This window comes from Nymphaea colorata, chromosome 3 (assembly GCF_008831285.2).
Source record: "Nymphaea colorata isolate Beijing-Zhang1983 chromosome 3, ASM883128v2, whole genome shotgun sequence".
Classification (NCBI taxonomy): domain Eukaryota; kingdom Viridiplantae; phylum Streptophyta; class Magnoliopsida; order Nymphaeales; family Nymphaeaceae; genus Nymphaea; species Nymphaea colorata.
Genome location: NC_045140.1, coordinates 18,343,340 through 18,366,038, shown reverse-complemented (window position 1 = coordinate 18,366,038; position 22,699 = coordinate 18,343,340). Strand labels below are relative to the sequence as shown.

The 22,699-nt window shown below is 37.7% G+C and overlaps 2 protein-coding genes across 2 annotated transcripts in view; one reads left to right on the top strand and one right to left on the bottom strand.

Annotated features, from left to right (window-relative positions):
- Positions 1–11,891, top strand: part of LOC116251298 (uncharacterized protein At5g50100, chloroplastic) — a 39,589-nt gene extending 27,698 nt beyond the window's left edge. The window contains exon 9 of the transcript XR_007572838.1: positions 11,878–11,891. The gene's annotated coding sequence lies outside the window, so the exon portion shown is untranslated. The remainder of the gene's footprint in view (positions 1–11,877) is intronic.
- A 1,291-nt stretch (positions 11,892–13,182) lies between these two features.
- LOC116249977 (UDP-glycosyltransferase 82A1-like) lies at positions 13,183–15,643 on the bottom strand. The gene is made up of 2 exons (XM_031623291.2): positions 15,130–15,643; positions 13,183–14,419 (listed from the first exon to the last, which is right to left on the bottom strand). Exons 1-2 carry the CDS (start codon positions 15,617–15,619, stop codon positions 13,446–13,448), a joined length of 1,464 nt encoding a protein of 487 aa, XP_031479151.1. The 5' UTR covers positions 15,620–15,643; the 3' UTR covers positions 13,183–13,445.
- Between the last annotated feature and the right edge of the window lie 7,056 nt (positions 15,644–22,699).

Genomic DNA, 22,699 nt, shown 5'->3' with positions numbered 1-22,699 from the left:
AAAGAACTGCTATTAGAAGTGAAGAGAGTACGGATATCTAGTGATTGTTGTGTTGGGAACCGTCCCACAAAAAATTCTATGAAGCGGTGACACTTGTGAACAGTTTCATTACCTAAGAACTTAAGCTAATATTTTATTTAAGGTTGACTTTCAGAAAAGGTCAACTAAGAAGATATTAACCCTGATATATTTCTCCTCTCACCTTCATAATCTTTTTGTAGATAATCCTTTAAGACTCTTTTCATTGCCCGCATAACTTACCTCGTGAAATGTTCAACACTTTCTTGACTGTCATAGAATATTTTTGCCATGATACTAAGGGATGAAAATCGGATCTCTCCCTTTTTTATTTTCTTCGTTAGATTTAGAGGGAAAGTACACTTTGATAAGAGTACACTCAGGGGTGCCTAGAAAGAAAAATGCATTGAAATCTTGAAAATATGCAGGTGGTTACTCCCAGGTCTCTGCATTGTAGATGTTCACTCTACCTTTTCCCCAAAATGCTTTTCTGAAGTCTCCCCTCATTTAAAATCATCATGCAAAAATGAGAGATCGAACCGAGAGACAACTAAGCTATCAATGCTCGCTGTCATTATAAGCCATGGTAAACAGGTCGAGATGAAATTTTGGTATATATGTTCTGTTCTTTTCCCCGCACTTTTTGAGAAAAAATTGTAAGAAAAGATTGTAATGAAGAAAAGGTAAAGTTTCTATGAGATGTTTTTTGGTCAAAATATTTTGTTCCTAACACTGTTCATATACTTTGTGGAAGAACAAATGCTATATATTAGAAGGTTCCAGGCGCATGCTTAATAGGAGGACTTCTCATCAGCACTATAAAGAAGCATGACTAGATGTATTTAGAATATTTATCATTTTTTCAGCCATTTTTTGAATAGTTGTTCTTTTTCATGTTGGTTATAATTAACATCTTTCTCTGCTGATATATGAATTAGTTTTGTACTTCTTTTATGATTATCCTTGACAATGAAAAACATGTTTTTTGGCGCCGATACTTAGAAGGTTTAAGCTGGCCATGACTTGTCATGTTTTAGGTATAATTTTGGATGGAGTCATGGGAAAGAGAAGGTTGAGTCTGGAAAAACTGGATTTGTCAGTTTCTAGTTTACATTTGTAAACTCCAAACTTTGTTTTATAGGGTTCTAAACATCCAAGATGTCAAAGCAGAAATTGGAGTTTATCCTTTTCATTTCTCTCTTTTTGAATTCCCTCTATATATATTAGTTATTTTTTCCCAAGAATCTAAGAGTGTGCAATCCCAAACCCTCTTCCATATTGTATATGCTTAAAGGATCCTTCTATGCAAATCCAATTATTGATGTTCCTTCGACTGAGGTCTCTCTTCTGCAAAGGTTGTTAAACAACTATATATGGTTCTATAAAGATATTGCTAAAAATTTCTCCTCTTTTATAAAAACGGTCATGTGGAGGGATGGTATAACCATTAACCTTCTTGAGTCATCCTTGGTTAATGGACAGTGCCATCGTTGCTATTCTTCTTTCAAATAGGCAATACTGAAATTCAATTTTTGAATAGCACAAATCTTTAAATTGACCACTGAGTGCTTTCTTGTGCAATGTTAAACATTAGTCTTTTATTGTTGAGACGACCCTATTCATTTGCTCACATATGCAAACATTTCATGTCCCTAAAACTAAAGACCAACACATGGACCCTAGTTCCTTAAGGAAATACTGTTGTTCATGTAAAACACATCATATTCTTTTGTGTGTGTGTGTGTGTGTTGGGGGGGGGGGGGGGGGAGTTGGGCTGGGTGGGGGACATGTCCTTTCATTTTCTATGCTTTTGCTTCACTGCTTCTTTCTATCACTTGCTTTATTATGCAGTTTTTTTGTTATTTGTCATTATCTCTGTCTATCTTTTTTAGATATCCATCTTATTGTCAACCAAACATATGGCCGAGGAATGATTTGCCGGAACTTGAGTTTGGTAAGTATATTTTTCTGCTTCCTAGTTCTTTTAATTTCTAGATCATGAAAAACAAGTAACCATTTGGCTCATTGCAAATAACAAAGCAGATTTCTGATAATAACAAAGCAGATTTCTAGAGAAAGGTAGAGCTCCTATAGCATCTCATGTTGTCACCAAGAATTGGAACCTGATGATGGCATCATTTTGTTAAATTATTGCCAAACCAAAAGTATAGTATTAGAACCAAAACAACAAAGAAAACTATGTGAAGATATAGATAACTTTTTTTTATTTCATATTGTCACGTTCAAGATCAAATGTCAGAAAAATGGTAATGAGAAATTCCATTGATATAGGATCTGTTTAGTTGTTTGTTGTCTATTTTGTCCCACAAACTTGAATACATGGTAGTGGAACTCACAGACTGTGAGGATTATAATGTACGAGGATTTCAGATCTTGTCTCCTCATATCAAATTTAACTACTTGAATAATAAATCATTGTTCAGATGGATTACTGACTTGGCCTATGATATTCCAATAAATGTCTGATTCTGACTTTATACCTAGATTGATACTTATTGAACTTTCCACCTTAAATGTGCCAGAAAAGTCTGATTAAAAAGAAAACTTAAGAAAGGACAAAATACCTTCTTTTGGTTGTGTGTGTGTATTAATTATACTTTTTCCCTTTGCCAAATTGTTCAGTGGTCAAGGGTTGATTTACATAGTTGTTTAGGTTAAGGTATATAAGAACGACTGATTTTTATTTTTGTTATTACTTCCAATAACTTGGTCTTCTATGTCCTTTTGGTACATGAAGCATTCAAATCTCTTGGAAAGTTGATCTTTGATGTGGGAGCCATGTTGGCAGATCACTGTGATCAATATGGTATGTTCTCCTTGACAAAGATATAATTTATCATGGTCTGAGCAATTGTACATGACACATTGACACTTCATGTGCTACAATTTTCTTTGTATTGGAATAGTTTTCTATTTATTAAGTTTCTTTTATTATCATGTTCTAATTTGAACAATCTCCAAGGAAGTGAATATATCTGAAGATGAAAGTCTTAAAAACGTGCTTCAGCGTTCTCATTGTCTTAAAGGCCATCTTTTGTACTACTTCCCAAAACAGAAAAGGTTTAATTTCATGCAGAACCCTGATTTTGCGTTGGATGTTAAAATGGTTTTTAGCTGTATGTCCAAGGGTTAATTGCTTGATTGTTTTCCTATCACATGTAACTTGTGTAGCTGCTCTCTGTTCTCACTTCACTGCTGACCTTATCCAACTTTGCTTCTCGTGCCTTTCTCTTCATGGACTGAGAAGAATATAAAGCATGGATACTGGAAATTCCATAATGCTTCATAGACAAGATGTGGTGCCATGTATATGTGCTTATTCTTGTACTTGGTCCTTTAATTTTTGCCTTCCTTTTGTGAGTTTTTGCTAATTATGCCTTTTAATTTTTAAGTTATTTCTCTTTATGTTGTCTATGAACTAACAATTGCTGACATCGTTTTTATACTTCATGTTTCAGACCATGAATATTGAACATGCATAACCATGCTTGCAGTTCATGCACTCAAGCACCTGTTTTATGTGCATGTGAAAAGCTTCATAATACTTGCAATATGTTTTAGTGTTTCTATTGACATTTGGTGTCATGGGCTTCAAAACCATCGGGATGATATGCTTCATCTTGCATAGCACCACTAAGTCCAACTGAATAAATGATTTCTATTTTGGCACCTGTATCTCTTGCATTTCTGTGACGTGTGGTTTCTGTTTTTCATATTTGTGCTTCACTGTCAGGCTTAGTTTCTTTTAGCAAGTTATGGAGTTTCAGAGACGTACAACATGATGTAGTGATATAGAGGATAATGCATGTTAATATGTAAATTCATTAATATGAAATATGGCTAAATAAATGCATTGTTTAAGAAGATGTCCTTGTATGTTTCACATCTCCAATTTTTGTGGTTGCCATTAGTGTTTTGGGAGAAGAAGCTGGTTCAATGTCTTCTTGGTGTGCCTGTGACTCATAGTCCACTCAATACATTAGCAAAGTACCCTTTCGACAAATGTGTAAGTAAACTTGGAAGCTGACATGGTGTAGTTTTAATTATAAATATCTTATGTATCAATTTTTTATATTTTATGATCTTTTATTAAAAACCAAGTGACCAGTGCTGCCGAGGATGGTGGCGCCGCTCTTTTAAAAAAAGTTTCGCCTTTTTGTTGTAAAGGCAAAACTGAAAAAACTGAAGGGGTCTTTAACAACCCCCACTAAATCACCCCCAGCCCCCTCATCGGACGATCCACATCGACTTCTGGAAAAATGGAAAAATTCATTTTCTCCTTTAAAAGCAAAATTATTCCCCGCTGTTCTTCTCAACAGGACAACACTTAATCTCTCTCTATTTTCCTTCAGCAATCAACATTCCTTGCGCAAAGATAGTCGCGGAGAAATTCCCACCGTTTCAGGCATCGATCTGTCATATCTCGTTTTGCGTCTTCTTGAAAAATGGTGTGCTTCCTCCCCTCCTCCCCTGTTCCTCTCCTTCAGCTCCGGGTCTAGTTTCCTCTGTTGGTTCTTCTACTAAGCCTGTATACTGCAATTCTCATGTACCATTTTCTTTCTCTAACTTGTCATAAGAGTGCGAGATTGATGCTAACATTGGCTGCTGTCAGAAATGCCGGGAAGACGTGGAAACGTACTTGACAGGTGTTGAAGGTAATAAAAGATGGCACCCTCTTAAAATGATTCTTGCATTGTAATGGACGGCCTGGCAGATTCGTATATGATACTAATTAAGCATGTCATCTGATTGAGGAATGATGATGCGTTCAAATTGATAAACTTGTATATTGCAGGTGTTGAATCCGTGGATTTGTACCCAGAAATGAGGAAGGTGGTGGTGATGGGAAACGTAGATCCCGACGTCCTCCTCCTTGAAGTTCAGAAAGTGAAAAAGCAAGCCCGAAAACTGACGAGGGGTGCGTCAATCCCTGCGAAGAACTTGTCCACCATAGGTGATGAACATGGTCACGACAACAAAGAAGATAATAAGAAGAAGCAATCAGGACATGCAGTAATTCCACTGAAAGAAGAGGAACCGGAGAAAGCAATCACAGTATATAAACCCCCAAATCCATCGGATGGCAGGGACAACGTCGCCGCGGAGTCAACGAACTATGGCCTGAATCTTTGGGCAGCTGGGCTTGGTGGTGTTGGCATCTTCTCCGCTGGGGAAAGATCTACAGAAACAAGTAGCTAGCTGTGAACTGCAGCGTCTCCCTCTCCAGGTTTATGCATTCTTGGTTACATATTGAAGGCGGTGATGCATTTCTTGTGGTCTTAACTTTTAATAATTAAGGGAGTAAGTTCCACTGAAGCTCGCTTGCTTTTGTGTACTGTTTCCCATTGATCTGGTAGAGAGAGTGATCGGAAGAAAATGGTGTCAAGGGTGATGTGCTTAGGAAAATCTGGCAGCTTCTTCCTTAACTCGACCCCTCATCACCTGAACTTACCCTCTCCTCTTCTCGCCAACATTGGTTATCGCCACCGGGCTGGTAAGGCTACCTCTTCTTCCTTCCAAATTATTTATTTTAATTTTATTTATTTTCTTCGTTAAAATTTTGAGCATGATACAGTCCTTCTTTGGTTCTGTATCGTTTTGTGATGGTTCGTTTTACGATTGTTGGGAGCTACTGCCTGTGGTATTCTTTTTCGGTTCATTTTATTGGTAGCGTTAACAAGTAATCTTGGGGTTGGGGTTGCATTCTCATCGTGCGATCATGGATTCAGGGGAACCCTGAAAATGAAGATACTCCAAATTAAAATTCAATTAAACTATTTTCTTGTATTCTATAAGCGGAATTGCTTTGGCATATGTTAGTCCATATATATATATATACTCTCATCATATAGTATTAGCTTACAACATTTGCTCTCAACCGTTGATCTACTAATGATAAAGAATTGAGCTTGTTCCTTATCTGTTTAACATCTAAGTGTCTAGCACCTACCAGTTTCTCTCTCTCTCCTTCCTCTGTCATCCAGCCTCTTATGTTGGGCTGCATGCTTGAGAGGCCGGCTGGATGAATCCATGTTATATATATATATATATATATATATATATATATATGTGTGTGTGTGTGTGTGTGTGTGTATCTAAGCTAATTGCTGCTTTTGTCAATCATATCATAAAGTTTTGCTTTTTTATTCACTGATTGACAGAAAAGGTATCAGGTGCATTTGCTTTGATTCTTGAATTATCTGGTCTTAACTTTACTTGTATCAGAATGGTACTTGTACGGTCATACCTTTATAACATGTGCCAAGTATAGGATTTCTGAAGTGCGTGTGCAAAGTTAATTGTGTTTCAGCCAATTGCTGGTTTATTCATCGCGAAATTTTCTTTATTCCCTTAAACAGGGTGTCAGGTGTATTTGCTTTGGTTCTTGATCTATTTGGTACTATTTTCCTTGTATACCCTTTACAACAGGTGCCAAATATAAGATTTCTGCAGTGCATAGTGACACTGCTTCTGCTCAGAAAGTGTTGGAGAAAGAGCAAGAGAAACCATCTGACAAATGGAAAGTCAAGATGCTCTATGATGGGGAATGCCTGTTATGCATGGGTGATGTCAATTTTGGTGGATTTAATCTCAAGTTGAATCCTTTGTACTGTTTAACTATTCATCTGCTTTTGTTCAACATTATTGGAACATCCATTGCTGCTGAATTTAACTGTATGTGTAAAGGCCTGTATCTCCAGTCCTCAACAATGATACATTTTTATTAGCTATAGTATGTTTTCATATATCTACTCTAGCAGATCTTTGACCATTATCCTCAGGAGCCTTATACTTTGTCTAAGGTAGGTTCACAATGACGTAACTGCATAGAAACAAAGTCTCAGACACATTTTGTCGTTCCAGGCTCAAGTTCCAGAAAACTTGAGTGAACTTATTCTGACCACACTAATAATACTCATGCACATCATACAGCATAGAAACTCATTATAATGATGACAGAAGTTCTGCTTGGTTAAGTTCTCTGGATCTCTTGTGGAAGGTATCTAAGTTTCAAAAGAAGAATCATCAGGCGATTGCAATTGAGCATCCTCATGTGTCAGCTTTAACTAAGATCTTTGACACATTTTTGGATGGGATATCCAAACGTTAAAAACTGGATAACATGGTTACGGCTGGTGGATAATGTAGTTCTAGGACCGACTATCAGTTGATTATATGCAAGTATTTTTTGTATGAAAAGATTAATTCTTTGTCACATTCACATATTCAAGAATCCCTCACTTGGCGATCTCATGAATTTCCCCTCTTTTTTCTTTTTTTTTTTCCCTTTTTTGATGTATCCTGTGAGTCTGCTTGTTTGTCAAAACAGACTGGTTTTTGATCTATTGGCTTTACAAGAAGGTGAAACATTTGGTGTGTCATGCTGATTTCACATTGAACAGCTTGTAATTTGGAATTCTGCTGCAAGGCTTGTAAGACCTTGCAAGTAGCAATTGAATAACTATATAAAATGGCAAGGTCCCCTCATAGAGAAATACATCTATAGCATGTTAGCCAGCTCATGGTAATGCTTCTGAGCTTTCAACTTGAAAGGTTTGGCCCGAAAAGCACTGGGAGATTGGTTGAAGGCTTAGTGCTTGCTATGATAGGAAACTCTGGCCTCCTCTGAAGCTTTTTCCTGGGCTAAAATAAAGCTGCAAAGTGAATTTGCCTTGTAGCTCATACTTTTGATTTTAGTTCTTGTCCCTGGCCTACAACAATTGCTTGCTTTCATTATCATGAGATGAAAGAGATCTGTTTAATATTTTAGAAGTGATTTGTAGAAAGAGAAATACTCTACATGTTACGCATAATATTTTCATTCTATAACCTTTGACTTGAAGTTTGAGTTGTATGAATCAATTGTTTAAATAATCAGGTCAATATGCTGAAGGAGCAGATGAGCGTTTTGGGACTATTAAGTTTATGGACATTAGCTCAAGCAATTACTCCCTGAAGAAAATGAAGGACTAGACTGCAAGACTGTATGTAACTGTAGTAGAACTTCTCTCTGCTGCTTGATGCCATTTTATTCATCTGGTATTTTCAGCAGTAAAATCTGAAACGATAAATAGGAGAAATGCATACCTTGAAACTTATTTAGTATCGTTTTCTAATAAGAAGCTTGAACGTGGTAAGTATTTGTTATTCCGTCCTAATTTTAGTTGTCTAATGCTATAAGCTGCCTAGTTCCCCATGATTATGGTAAAGAGAGCTTATTGTCTTGCATGCAACTAGGCAATCCTGTTTTACCGAGAAGCTGAGACTGGGATGTGCTGCGAAAGAATCACAGAGGCAGCATTTGTTATATGAATGAAGCTTTGCCATGGGTGACAAATTGAAGCCGGTATTATGAAATTGTCACTAGATGCTTATTGAACTAGGTTGCGGCTATGGGTGCTTTAGACCTCTTTTTCTTCTTTTCTTTTCTTCTTTTCTTCTTTTTTGCATTCCTTCTCAGTAATTTCTTTGGCCATAGTATGTGGTTCGTGAGTTTGTGCAATCTGAGGCACTTTCGGACTCACAGTTTACCGTTCAATTTTGCTTGTTGGTCATGAATAAACAACTTAAGTTTTGTGATCACTGCCAGGCCACTCTATATACCAACGAGTTATCTATTGGCCTTAAAAACTGGCATCCATTTCAGCTGTTGAAACCAAATTGATTGATGTGAGATTCCACATTAAGCAGACAATACAGTTAATGCTTTTCTATTGGTATACATTTCCGTGCTTCTTTATTTAATTTTAATAAGCAATTAAAATGGTTGCCTTTTGTCTGTAGGTTATGGGGAGAATTCATGCCATCTCATATGATGGAACTGTGCTAACTGATGTTGCTGTATGTTGTCATCTTTACCTCTGACCACTTTCTGCTTATTTATGAATTTTTAATGTTATTTATCTAGCTCATGAGTTGATTCTAACTAGTTTGTTCAACGTTTCAAATATATAAAATAAATTAATAATTATCATCTTAAGATTTCTTGTGTTAAGCCATTATGACTAACACTGTATCTTGTCATTAAAATGGCTTGAACCTTGCATATGCGATCTACATAATTTTTTTTTTCTACTGAAGGCAATTGTAGCAAGTGTGCTACTCCAATTCATCAGAAATCAACACCCTGTTATATTTGACAATTCGATGTCTTATATTCCTGTTCTTACATCGAAGACACATCATTCATATTTTTGATCTTTAGTAGACATACCACGTTGAGTTCAGATTGAGTTGATAGAACTTGCACTATTATTTCCACCTGGCCCTTGCCTTCATTAAAACAAAAATATTCTTTGCATGCACACACTCACTGGAACAAAAAATAAAGCAATCCATGTAAATAATTTAACACTGCCATCTTAATTAATTAATAATGTTATGCAGGCATTTAGAAGACTGTATGAGGAAGTTGGACTGGGATGGGTTTATGCCATCACAAAGTATGAACCGGTATGTCATTGCTGGTTTCTACATTACCAGATACTTGTAATGGTTTGTGGCTGTCAAGAGTTTCATTTGACTATTGGATTAACTTGCTTTTGCTTGACATATATGTCATTGTACCAATGACACTTACCTTATGTAGAGCACAATTACTTTAGATGCATTAGTATCTTTTCTCAATGCGCCATGAGCGTGGTGCCTTTTTTTTTTTTCTTTTTTTGCAGATTGCAAGCATAGCAGATGCAATTTATGGTGTTTGGGCCAAATACCGTCTGCAAATTACAGGTAGAACATTCTTCCAACACCTTGTTTGTATATGTTTGCCAATAATCTGAAAACAACATTTCATTCCTTCAGCATTCTCTCCATACTACTGCGAAAATATTTTTGATGTTTGCAGGAGCTGTAATGTGAACTTCTATATCACTATAATCTACTTGTCTTAATTACATAATCTGTCAGTCATCTTTCTATTCTTCAACTGTTCTGCATGCATCTTATTTTCCTTGTGTGATAATGAAATTCCTCTGAATTTCATATGTTGGAGCCTTCCTTTACTGCAAACATAATTCATATCTATGGAAAACGTAACTAATAAGTTTATGTAAGCTATGTTGTGCACAACACTTATCAAAACTATAACTTTGTCAAATGTTGGTTTAGAAAATTTACCAATAAGATCCATGAGGTAGACCTATAGTTGGTGTACCATGATACATCTTTTAGACTTTTCTCTTCACCACTAAATTTCTGCTGACACATTTCATAGTTGCATTAAGCAAATGGGAAAAATGTTAGGCACTTGGTTTCTTGAATATTGAAGAAACCTGAAATTGTTTTTCTGTTGTTGAAGGCCGACCACCTCTGGAGAATGTTTTGGAAGAACGGAGGAAAAGGATGGTATGTGCCCAATATTGTGCCGGATGTCTTCTCGGTAATCCTTAGAAGGATGATTACGTAATTTCAACGTAGTTTCTGTATCTTCGATTTCTTTTAGGTTTGAGATGCAAAACTGCAACCTTTTAATCTAGGTATCCGCCTTTTTTTTTTTTTTTGTCACAAATTTGTCCCTTTATTTATCTTGAGAAACACTATCCCTTTCCATATTCTTGTACGTTCAACTCTATGTTGCATTAACCTCTTAAGTTATCTTGATATGCTCGTATACTGGTCAGCTGCTTTTTCATGTGTCTGCTGTTCCTGCTGTATTATATCCAATTATATACTAGTTATATTGAAGATTTTTTTTGAAAAATTTGGCCTTGTGGCTCTATCCATAAAATCATGTGATGTAGGCTGTTATAACAAGATCCTAACTTGCACTGGGTACAAAGTTGTAACCTGCAGAACATCTTATACTTTGATCCGTGTACCTTTTTTGGTTCTGTACTGTATCATGTATCTCATTTAAGTTGTTATGTTGTGACAATTATGGAATACAAAAGCCAGTATTTCTGTGATGAAAAATTGCCATCATTGGTGGTGGTCGATGTTAAAATATAAGTTCAAAATAGCGCCAATGAAGTTGTTGATATCTCAGGAACATGGCAGTCATATCTCATGTATACCACAAATTCATGGACATTCACATGATATATATTTTATGTGTTGGATTAGGAAATGCTTGATTGTTTTCATAATGAAGTGACACAATAGGAGCTGCTTGAAATTCATTTTTTCTTGTCTGCTGATTCCTCGTAATAAAAAGAGGTGGCGTACCCACCAGGAGGCTGGTTTCAGAGGTGACCCATTCTTCTTTGGCTTAAGCCTTGATACCGATTTGACTCTTAGGCTTGAGATTCACATCACACAACTTTTTCTGATAAGTTGAATAGAAGGAAGCCATAAGCCTCTTAGTTGCACTGGAATTGGAAACTGAAGGATGGAACTTACCATGACCTCTTAAATAATCCTTGGCCACTTGTTTCGCAATCGGTTATGTCTAGGTTTATTATGATTACATTGATAATCTGTTCTCTACTTTTACTTTGGAAATGCTTCTTTGCTTCATGTTTTCTTAGGCCAAAGATTAAGCATCAGTGTTTGGCAAATGTCCAACTGAGGTGTCCAGTTCAATCAAATTTGTAGACTATTTGCCCTATTAAGAAGTATCCGTTCTAACTTTGCTTCGGACCCATATGTTAGATGAAATATGGTGTTATTGACTTGTTCCGTTGCTGTATTTCGAATTACCAACTGTGGACTCTGCTTTCAGGTGGATGCATGTGAAAATGACGCTTGTAGAATGTGAAGTTCTTTCGGTTGGCCAGTCGCTTATTGGACGACGTGTGATCTGTATCATACGGGCAACAAATACTCATTATATTGTGCTGCAATGAATATTATGCTAATAGCTACAGGAGCTAGTGACAAGCATTCTAAATTTTTCAGGAACAGTGTCTTGCTGGGACGGCTAAAGCATGCGGGATCCGTTTTCCTTTTTCTGTAACATGCATATATTACATCTTTTTCCTTGGCTCATTTTTTTCCTTATCTGAGATGCTGCTCCTTGTAAAAGTAAAGGATAAGATGTATGCAACATTATTGGCAATGTGTATTATATACACTACGCATCAAAAATTCAAAATGTATAGGAAATAGGATATGGTTTTGAGATTTTAGTTTTTTTGGCTGTATAGATTTCGATCAATACTAGTTTTGAATTCTGCATCCCTATAAGGACACCTGGTCAGCTCACTCATCCTTGGTCCTCCCTCCTTCCTTATGGATGTCGACCTAAATCAACAGGACCACCGATAGTAAAATGAACCTGGAATTTGACCGCTACCTGCTAATGAAGGTCTGATTTGGCTTAAGGAACATCTGCCTTTGTACCTGAAGATTAAATCCTGACGCACAACCTATCTTCGCCCACTGCTATCATCACTACCACTTGCAGCTTTCCAGGACTTAGCTCTCAGGAGCAGCAGGTCTAAAATTTAGGAGTGGAAAACAGAAAAACAAGGGCGAAAGGACAGCCCAAAAGATAGGCGTTGGATCAGAATCAATACAGTTGAAAACGGCAATCCCTCTGCTTCACTCAATAATAGGTCTGAAGCATTTTGGCAATATCCCGGCTTAAGGGTGAGCAAGTCTGTGCACGGTGCTGATCCGTTGAGCGATTGGAGATCACTGGTCTTATGAATTGGGACCAGTTTGATAGTCTTAATCCTTTACTTGATTACACTTTTTAAAATTTTTTTTTTTCCAACCGCTTTTTGTCTTTAAAACCGGCCTCTATTTTTTCCTATGTGAGAATCTTCTAGTAGCTAGGTTTTTGACAATTTATGTGGGCCAAAAGAAATTCTCCTTTCTTTTAGCATTCGATGTAGGTTTGTTCTTTTATGCATCAATCTCTTAAATCTCCTTCAACTTAAAGGCTTAAGGGCGCGTTTGATCGAGTAATAAATGAATGCCTTGGACATAATTTTCCATTACCTTTTCTGCTTCATCCGTCTAGGTGCCACAAAAATTTTGGGAGAAACCCCTTTTTTGTCTGGTTTGCACGTGTAAGATGGAGACAAAAGGTCTGCCTCATTTGTTTTATCTCCACCGTTCAGACTACTGTTAAAATGAGACTCCTAAGAAGAGGATTTTTTATTCATGTCCTTGTCGACTTAGTAGCAGTGCAATCTAAGAAAACAGTACTTGCAAGCGAGATCACACGGCAACCTCTTAAACAAATTCATTTGGCAAGTAAAATTTATATATTATCATACAACCATACTGCTTTCCTTGTTGTACAGCACCTAATGCTTATTTAACTAATCACATTTCCGATTTTAACAGGTAGTGGAAAGGGCGAGAGGCCGTCTGTAACACGTTTTTCCTTCTAGAGATAAGATAGAAGCAAACAAAATAAGACATTGTGATAACAACAGAGAAGCAAAAGACATATACGACATTCTATGGAGATAGCAAATCCATTTGCCGACGCTTGTAAGGTGGGACAGCCGCTGTCAAGATTTGCCTTCCAAGGGTGGGCAAATAAGCGACCCAGATCTTGGCAGGGATTCTGCTTTTACATTATCCGGCTTAGTCCTATGCTTCTTCATGATAATATCCCTGAAAGACTTAAGGCTCTCCTCTGCCATCAACTCCCCTTCAATTCCCAGCACCCTTTCCCTCATTGCCTCCATATTCCTCTTCAGCTCTTCCTTCTGAAAGATCATCTTCAACATCCCTTCCTTTATCTCATCCATCCCTTTGCCTTCCAATTTGGTTCCCACCCTCCAAACCTTCACAATAAACTCACAGTTGATTCCTTCGTCACCGGAAACCGGCCAACACAGAAGCGGCTGCCCGGCGATTATGGCCTCCAAGGTCGAATTCCAACCGCAGTGAGTAAGGAAGCAACCAACAGCGTCACTAGATAGGACCTCTCTCTGTGGCGCCCATTCCACCACCTTCCCCCTAGATCCAACCCTCTCAATGAACCCAGTAGGGAGCATGGCTTGCCATGGTGCTCTCAGTGACCATAGAAATGGCCAAGTCGTGGCTTCCAACGCCATGGCTAATTCGACCACATGGTGTTGGGGAGAGAGTTTAACCCAGCTTCCGAATGATACATACATCACAGAACCCCTGGCTTGCTTGGCCAGCCAGCTGGTGCAACTACCATCTTCCTCCCACATGCTGAGATTGTGATCAACCTTTCTCGTTAGAGGGCCTACATGAAACACATGTGGGTCTAGTGGAGAAGAAATTGGATCAATATTTGGTCTGGCCTCCATGCCAAGTGCTCTATTTTCTGCTGCAAATGAGTTGATTAGGACCCATTTTACGGTGCTTGACCTGTGCAAGACTTCCAACCAGAACTTGAACCTGACCAGACGGACAACAGGATCTGGACTGTACCATGGTAGATGCTCTGGCCGTAGCTTCGGAAGATCAGAAGGTAGGAAGCTCACCGTTCCTTCCACTAATGGAGCACCTGCAATAAATTAAGGGAGATCAGACAGACAAGATGGCGGAACAACCAACGACTTTCTTAACTTATTGTAATAACTATAAAATTTTACTTCACGTGATCGAGTAGAAGAACTCGCGTCTAGATTAGACAAGATGCTGCCTACTTTACCTTTTCTAATCGTTTTAACAAAGAAAGATGAAGGTGCAAATCCGTCCTAGAAGGATTCGGGTGCATGAAGTGCCTGGAAATTAGGAAAGATCTCTGTGATGCCTTTGTGTTTGTGACAAAGAAAACAAGCTCTAGGTATCAAACTCTTGAGCATTTTTCGAATTGAAGACCTTAGTCAAGTGGATCTACCTAGCTACGTCGGAACGACAATGACATAAAATAATTAGGTTCAGGTCCGGGCGACCACTTGTGAGCTTCAGTTCTATGTTAGCACACAATTACCAACAAATAATTAGGTTCAGGTCCGGGCTACTGTATCCATCCCATTTGTAACCTTTTGCCTTTTTTGTTTTTTGTTTTTTCCTTTTATGGCTGAAAAAACTGCTCCCATCTGATGCAGAGAGGTTAATGGCTCAAAAAGCAAACCAGCCTGGCCCTTTATCAGCTGCTGGGCAACCAGCTATGCCAAACCCCTTGGTAATCTCAATTCAAGACTATATCAAGAACATGAAAGATCTAATTGGTATGTTGCCAAACAAGATAGCTAATGAATCTAAACATACCATCGACGGATGAAATTAGAGACTGTTGGATGAGATCTGGTATGGACTTGACAATACTGTACGTAGCATGCATGGCTGGCCAGAACCCGGCAACCGGAACTCGGCGCTGTTCGGCAACTCGGATCGCCCAAGATGCCAACAAATCAGTAACCACACAGACAATTCCTTCCTCACCGTGGCCAAAGCTTTCAAGGATCTTCTCGAGGTGTGCGGGCATGACATTCTCCATGGCGAACAAGATGCTCACAAAGTCGCAAGGTCGATCCCCGTGGATGCCGTCAGGAACGGAGAGAAACATAACTCCACTGTCATGATCATCACGAGCGACGCCATTGTTGAATAATCTATCGTGCATGAATTGGGCATTGATGACGATCGGTTGGAAGCCAAGACTGTGTAAGGCTGACGCCAGTTGAACCATGGGAGAGACATGACCCTGCGCAGGATATGGCACCAAAACCACCTTCGGCCTTGAGCACTGGACTTCCATTGTTGGGAGTAGACGGAAACCCGCTTCAGAGCATCATATTTTCACACTCTTATAGAAAATATCATGTGCGTGCATGTGTCTCCATCTGCGTCAAGAAAGGTAATACTGTCCTATAGATTATTATTATAAGAGGAAATTGCAGCTAGCTTTCAAAAGTCTTGACTCAATCTCAAACATGCTCCTCATACGCCATTGAATTTTTTGATGCAGACCACGAATTGGTATCCAGCACGCTGGAGATTTTGGATCATCGAGACGGAAAGGGGAATTATTTTTCACATGAGAAGGCAATTAATTAAACATATCTGTGAAAAATATATCAAAGTTTTGAAATTGACGGCTTACTTTAAAATGTTATTTAATACACAAGTGACGGTCGGCACCGTCCTTTTATGTAAAAGACTACACTAGGGTGGATCCAAACTGAATGTTTTTCGAAATCTTCTTTGATATTTAATCAAACGAAATACATTGAATCCGTCGCTTTAACACTTTTATAAAATTTGGGGCTTAAATTTTAATAGATACAGATGTTTTTGTGTTTGGTTGGTGTTGTATAATAGATCAAATAAAAAAACTTCCATAATAAGCGCTTATGTTTAACTGATACAGATCAAGTTTTCGTGTCCTTTGGCCAGTTGGGACGTTGTAGTTAGTACCAGAGCCAATTTCGAACCCAGGTTTGCATTTGCCATAGATCTGATTAGGCGAATTTGGTAGTAGAGGTGGGGATATCAAATGACATAATTACGAGTGGTACACACACATGGAGAGGGAGAGAAAGAGAGAGATGGATGCTATGAGAAAAACTTTTTGCGTGAAGTGATATGATGTGCCACCAAAAATTGGGAAGGTACCAAAGGAAAACAAGCGGAAGAAGGAAAACTAACAAAAAAGGAAAAAGAAAGATACAAAGAAGAACAGAGAAAGTGCAAGTCGGCTGCAGGAAAAAGGTGAAAGACATGGAGAAAGGTAATCAGAATCACTAGAATCCACAGAAACTCCCATCTTGGCAGTAGGGGATAAAAGATCGATCGCCTACTCGACTTCAAAACGTGGTTCTCTTCCATGAAAATTCAATCACTTCTTAATCATTTTCCTTTGTGTTATGGATAGCAAGAAGAGAAGAAGAAGAACGAAAATCAACAGAGTGCGATCATAGGCTTCACGTGTTGCCAAAAGTAAACGACGACGTTTTCGTGTTCCACATGTTGGCAAGTAAGTCGATGAATGTTCACGTGATTATCTCTTCACACAAAAACAAAACGGCGTCACTATCACTTCATTCATTTCACGCAAGTGATTAATTGCTTCAAGCACAAGCTCCAGGTCGACAGTCCTTTGATTCCATGGGACCCTATCAATATGTTCAATATTAATGTCTACCCACCATGCTGATCTGCAAACGCTGAGAATTGCACATGGGATGCTGATCTGCCCGGTACATATATTGATGCAGTCAACTGTGAAAGTGCAGGTCAACACTTCTCTCCAGCTTTCTCAATGGGTGGGAAATCGTGCGATAATTTACTCCGTTTCCCATCATAAATTGATTTTCTTGGGATCTGTCTCCCAAAGATCGTGAGCTAATCTAACCAAGAATCCATGATCTTATTGGCTGATTCTGGAGAAAACTTAGGTCCTACAAATTCCCGTTTCAATAAATACTTGTATTTGTATGTCTTATCATTACTATGTTGCCTCTGCACTTTATTTTCACAAGCAACTGATAAAGAAAGAAGCAAGTCATCAATCTTGAAATAGACATGTTTCTATTGATATCCATGGATTGCCCTAGCAATTAGGCTTCAATTAAGCCCACAAAATGAGGTTAATTTGCCTGCCCTATCCTATGCTTCTTTTTCACAAAAGCTGCGTTCAAATTTTCAATATCAGACCTTTATCAAACACTAATTTTCAAATTACAGGGCTCTAGTTTCTTTGCTCCGAAAAGAAAATTTTAAATGCCTAGGGATGAATGCCAATTAGGGCAACTAATTAAGGAAATTTGTTCAATATAGATTCATGCAATCGAGCCATCCTTTTCCAACTTTACTTCAAAAATCCATTTCCAAATTCTTAGTTTATTATTTTCATTTTTGACAATTTACAATTTTGTCATTAAACTATATATATGCTTTTGTATGTAAGATGCATATTTAAATTTCTTTCAAATAGATATAGGTTCCCCATGCTATCGTCCTCATGACCCATCACTTTAGAGTGAGAAGGAAGAGTGTTTCAGCTTAAACTTGACTGAGATATGAAGCTGCTTTCATTCTTCCCTCCATCTCCTTAAGATACCAAGCCTACCAAGCCTGTTTTGGTGCACCGGAATGACACCCCCATCAGCACAAAGAGTTGACACCTTACGAGCTTCAAATGAGCTGCCTACTAAACCCATGCCTCATCTATTGTAAGCCTTGGTCGACATCGGTCTGGCCAATCTTAATAGAGGCATTAATGCAAAACGGCCAAACCTCATACAACTATCTTTGGATCTAGCGAAAAAGTGCGTACACTGTTTTACAGGTATATATGTTCCAAATTTTGTAGCAAAATGATGGTGATCTGACAAAAAAATGACAGCAAATTAAGCTACAGGATTGCAATGTAGCATATTCTTTCAGAAATAAGATTCCCCTGCTGAAAAAGAAAATCGGGAGGATATAGATCAATTAAGTCTATGAATAAGCAGTGTCTGTATGAGTGCGGAGGGGGGTTTAAAAAAGCTAGATCAGTTGAAATCTATCTTAATGGGAAAACCCCTTGGGGGATATTGCTTGTTTAGAAGCGAAGATGTTAACCAAGATAACATCAATAAGTTCAGTAAAAGTACTTTGATTGCTCATAGAGTGAAACGATCTGTAGGATCGTCTCTATGAAGGTCGATTATAGAGTTCTTGAAAGATGCTGCTATGTTTCGGCAGGATCATCATTTTGATGTGGTGAAAAATGTGAACGGAACTGTTTTTAATCTCAACTGCCAATAATTAATGTTGGTTGCTAACAATGGCTTTACATAATGATTCTTTTGTATTATATATACGTGCAATCGCTTTAAGATGTTTAATTAATTCCGAGACACATGCTTGTCGTACATTTTCTTTTCAACTGCTCGAGCATCGATTTGATGGAGGTCACTGGGAACCATAGGACACTTCACTCGTAGCCAATTCTTGACTGCTTCCATTTCTCTTTTTTGTTGTCAGCAATGTGGTTTTGTCTTTGGCTTCATGATCTGGATGGAATCATCTGTCTATAGGCGCTTTGTTTCTCTTGTTAGCATTCTGATCTTTCTCTTCCCAGCTCTTTGTACTAAGCAAACTTAATTTGTGACTGCCGAAATAAGCCAGCCAAGGCTTTATTCAGCGTCATCTTTGAACCCTGCGAAAGTTGAAACAGAAGAGTCACGAAAGGTGCAGTCACGTGATTGATGGATCTGAGTTGCATTCTATTATAGTATATATAGCAGCTTCATTTTTCTCGTTGTCACAAACTTGGCTGTCTCGTCTTTCTGAAATATTCTGTTAAAAGTGGAAACAATAAAGAAAATTGAATCATGTACGGTAGTTTGAAAAACATCGCCAAGTCAAATTGTCAGGATTTATGACAATATTTCGATGCTTTTTTGCGTGTGCGTGTGGGCATGAATGCTAATTTCTAATAGTTTAAAGGATTAATATGGTCGATTTCTGATCTGGGTCCTTATCATTTTGTTAATGCGACCATACTGTCTTTCCGTGTCACTATAATGTGTAAAATGATGAAGACGATCTCTGTTTTTTTTTTTTCTGAACTTTCATTGAAGAGTTCACTGTATATTGCCTCCAAGCATGAGTTTTCTGCTTTTGAATCTGCATTTCTTTGGAAGCATTAGTTTTTTTAGCATTTCAAGCTTTAGTTCATTTCACACATTGTCCATTCTTGTCATACCTGTTAGATTGGAACCCTTGATGTGGAGGATCCATATCCAAGCCAAAAAAAGAAAAAGGAAAGCACAAAAGCACCCATACTTAAGAAAAATGGTAAAAGAGCAATTTCAATAAAGTTGGTGAACTAAATCTAATTTTTAAAGAAGGGCTGCAAGAGAAAGGAACCTGATTAACCGACTTTTTGTGCGGGTTGGGCTTTTGGGCATTCTTCTTATTTTTCTTCTTCTTTTCTTTCTGAGTTGTTTTTTATGAGAGTGAAAGAAAAAAAAAATAGTTCAGTGCTGGTGATTCTCACTGTTGTAGGTGTAGAAGCATTTTTTTTCAACGCTCCTGAAATTATCAAATGTATAAATCTGTTATAGTGGAACCTGTTGATATTAAGTAGAAACCATGGACTCTGTATATTATAGCTGGATGTCTACTGTCTTGAGCTTCAAGCAGTGACCTTTGTCTTCCGTGCTGCATATTTCCATGATCATCCTGTAAATATGTAATGCGCGCGTCAGAAACAACAAAGAATGGTGCATTAAGTACATATATATTCACGGTTTCCTGTTTATATATACAAATGATGCAATGGTGCTTGTGCCAAAAAATAATCAACATTTTTCCGGCTAATCCTGCTTGTGTGACAATGATACCTGAACCTCAACCATTTCGGTTTACTTCAATTATTTTAGATACCTCTACCTGCACCTAACACGTAAGCTTCCTCGTGGCGATCATGACTCGATTATTCTACGGCTGAATAATCAATAGTTGAATATGACCTTAGGTGCGGGTCAGTAGATCTATGCAACATTTAAAATGGAAAAGAGGAAAAAGTGGCTGCGGCATTTCTTTTTTTTCGCTTTGTTATTTCTACGACATTTCACTATATATTAGGCGACAAATTGCTTTCCACATCTGTATATAATAAAGAACAACAATAAAATAAAGGATTCGTACCTATATCCAGGAACTTGCATAATAAAAATACAATTACTATTTTATTATTTTTAAAAATAACTAACAAGCTAAAGTTTGTGGTGGTTATTTAAAGACACCTATCGTTATCTTTTTTGGTCGCAATAACAGCTTGCTGGGAGATGCGGTCCCTTACTTTTATTGAACAGGAAGTGATAACCCAAAAAATGAGCTATCATTCATATACAATATACAATAGATCCTGACTTAGCACTTCCAAAATACAGATACCATATCACATTAAAAAAGAGAAAAAAACAGCAAAAATCAACGTCACCATGCACACAAAATTACGTCCCTCCATTGCTTGATGTGAGAGGTGATGAAGTAACCGAATTAGCTGTAGGATACCTTTTTTCAACTTTAACATTGTGATGAAAATCTTTAACCAGCCTGTAGAACTCCGGCCATAGTTTTTTACATTCATAATGTTGTCGTATCCTCCGACTAAGGGCTTCCATCCTGGTGCATATGGATATGAAACCATCATATTCCTTATGATATCTGAACATCTTTTCAAACACCTCCAACTCGCCTATTAGCACCCTGCCCCTTGAAGTCAACAAAATCAACATACCATTGGCTCCATCACTAAAATAAGAGTTACCTACAACCCTCGATTGCTCTGCTATTACAACCTGCATGACCTCAAAGAAGAACATATAATGATGTTCTATATGCCTGTTAGAGGACATTAAGTTAGAAATAGCCCAAATGTGCACCAAGCCTTCTATCTCTTTAAGCCATTTGATACCCAAAACCGTGTCCACGCATGTAGACCAAATGTCTTCTTTAATGTATGTAGCTGCACTAGTTTTTTTTTTTTCACAAGTCATCTTGTTTCGATGCTACCAGATTCACTAGCATACAACAAGAAAGGTGATTCTCTAACACACCCTTCTCCCCTTCTCCACCCGCCATGCACCTTCTTTTGCATCCACATCTGAAGCTTCCTGTGGGAGAATAGATGATGCCAAACTTGACCAAGATCTCCTCCCAAATTTTGTCGAACTACCTTGCAATGAAGAATAATATGTTCATTCCTTTCTTCCAGCAAAAAAAGCAGCAGTTAGCAAGTTGAATTCATTGCTTCTTGATCTTGTTTAAAGTGGGCAGTCTTCCCTCGTTCACAAGAAAGTTGAACCAGCATGCATTGGACATGGCTTTTCCTCACCAAATATACCTTTTCATGTTCTTTTCCTCACCAGATCCCCTAAAGTGACTGAGGATGTCTCCCACCCCAACACAAGTTTGATGATTATTTTTCCAAACAACCTGGTTTGCTTGCCCAAGCGCACCTTCTCCTGGAGCGAAATATTGAGTTCTCTCACAATGCTAGCCGAAATCATTATCTTGGGTTCCACATTATAAATATATAAATTTAGGATTTAAAGAAGAAATCATCTGGCCTCGCACTAACCGTGATCTTAGGACGTGTGGATTTCTCTGTTAAAATTCGTAAGAGAGGTTTAAATTATATTTGATATTTCATGTAGGTTGGAAGCTACAGAAACAAAGCTCGTCGTAGAGTGATGAACTAAATCTTCTCAAGCGATGAGTAAAGAATCTCGAGGTGCCAGTTCTGATAATTTTTCTCAAACAGGATTAACCTTAGAATCTATTAATTGGTCCTTTAATGAGAGAAGACCTTATGCCAAATTTGCAGCAACATTGCATGCAACTATATAAAATATCAAATTGTGACTTATAAATTTGATGTGTTCAACCAAGTGAAATTCTGCGGTGATCTTTAGTACATAAATTTCCGACGCTAGTACGCTGTGAATCGATTCATTTTCCCCTAGATCAACTCAGTGAAACAAATCTTAGATTATGATACAAGTCAATTTAGAGATGACCGGGTTGAGCTTGACGTAGAGATACAACGGATCATATTCGAATAGGATGTATTCTCAACCATATCTCAAATATTCACATATTTGGATTCAAATTTAGATTCAAATACAAATAAAAAAATAATATCTGAATCCAAAATCCGATTTCATAATTCGAATTCAATTTGAATCTTATTTTTACATGCATATCCAAATTTGATCTAAATTTTGAATCAAACTTGACCGATTTCCAAAATGTAAGAACATTAGGTATATGATATACCTTTAAAAATAAACCTGATATGAATCTGATCGGATATTTGTGTATATTTAAATCTGAATCC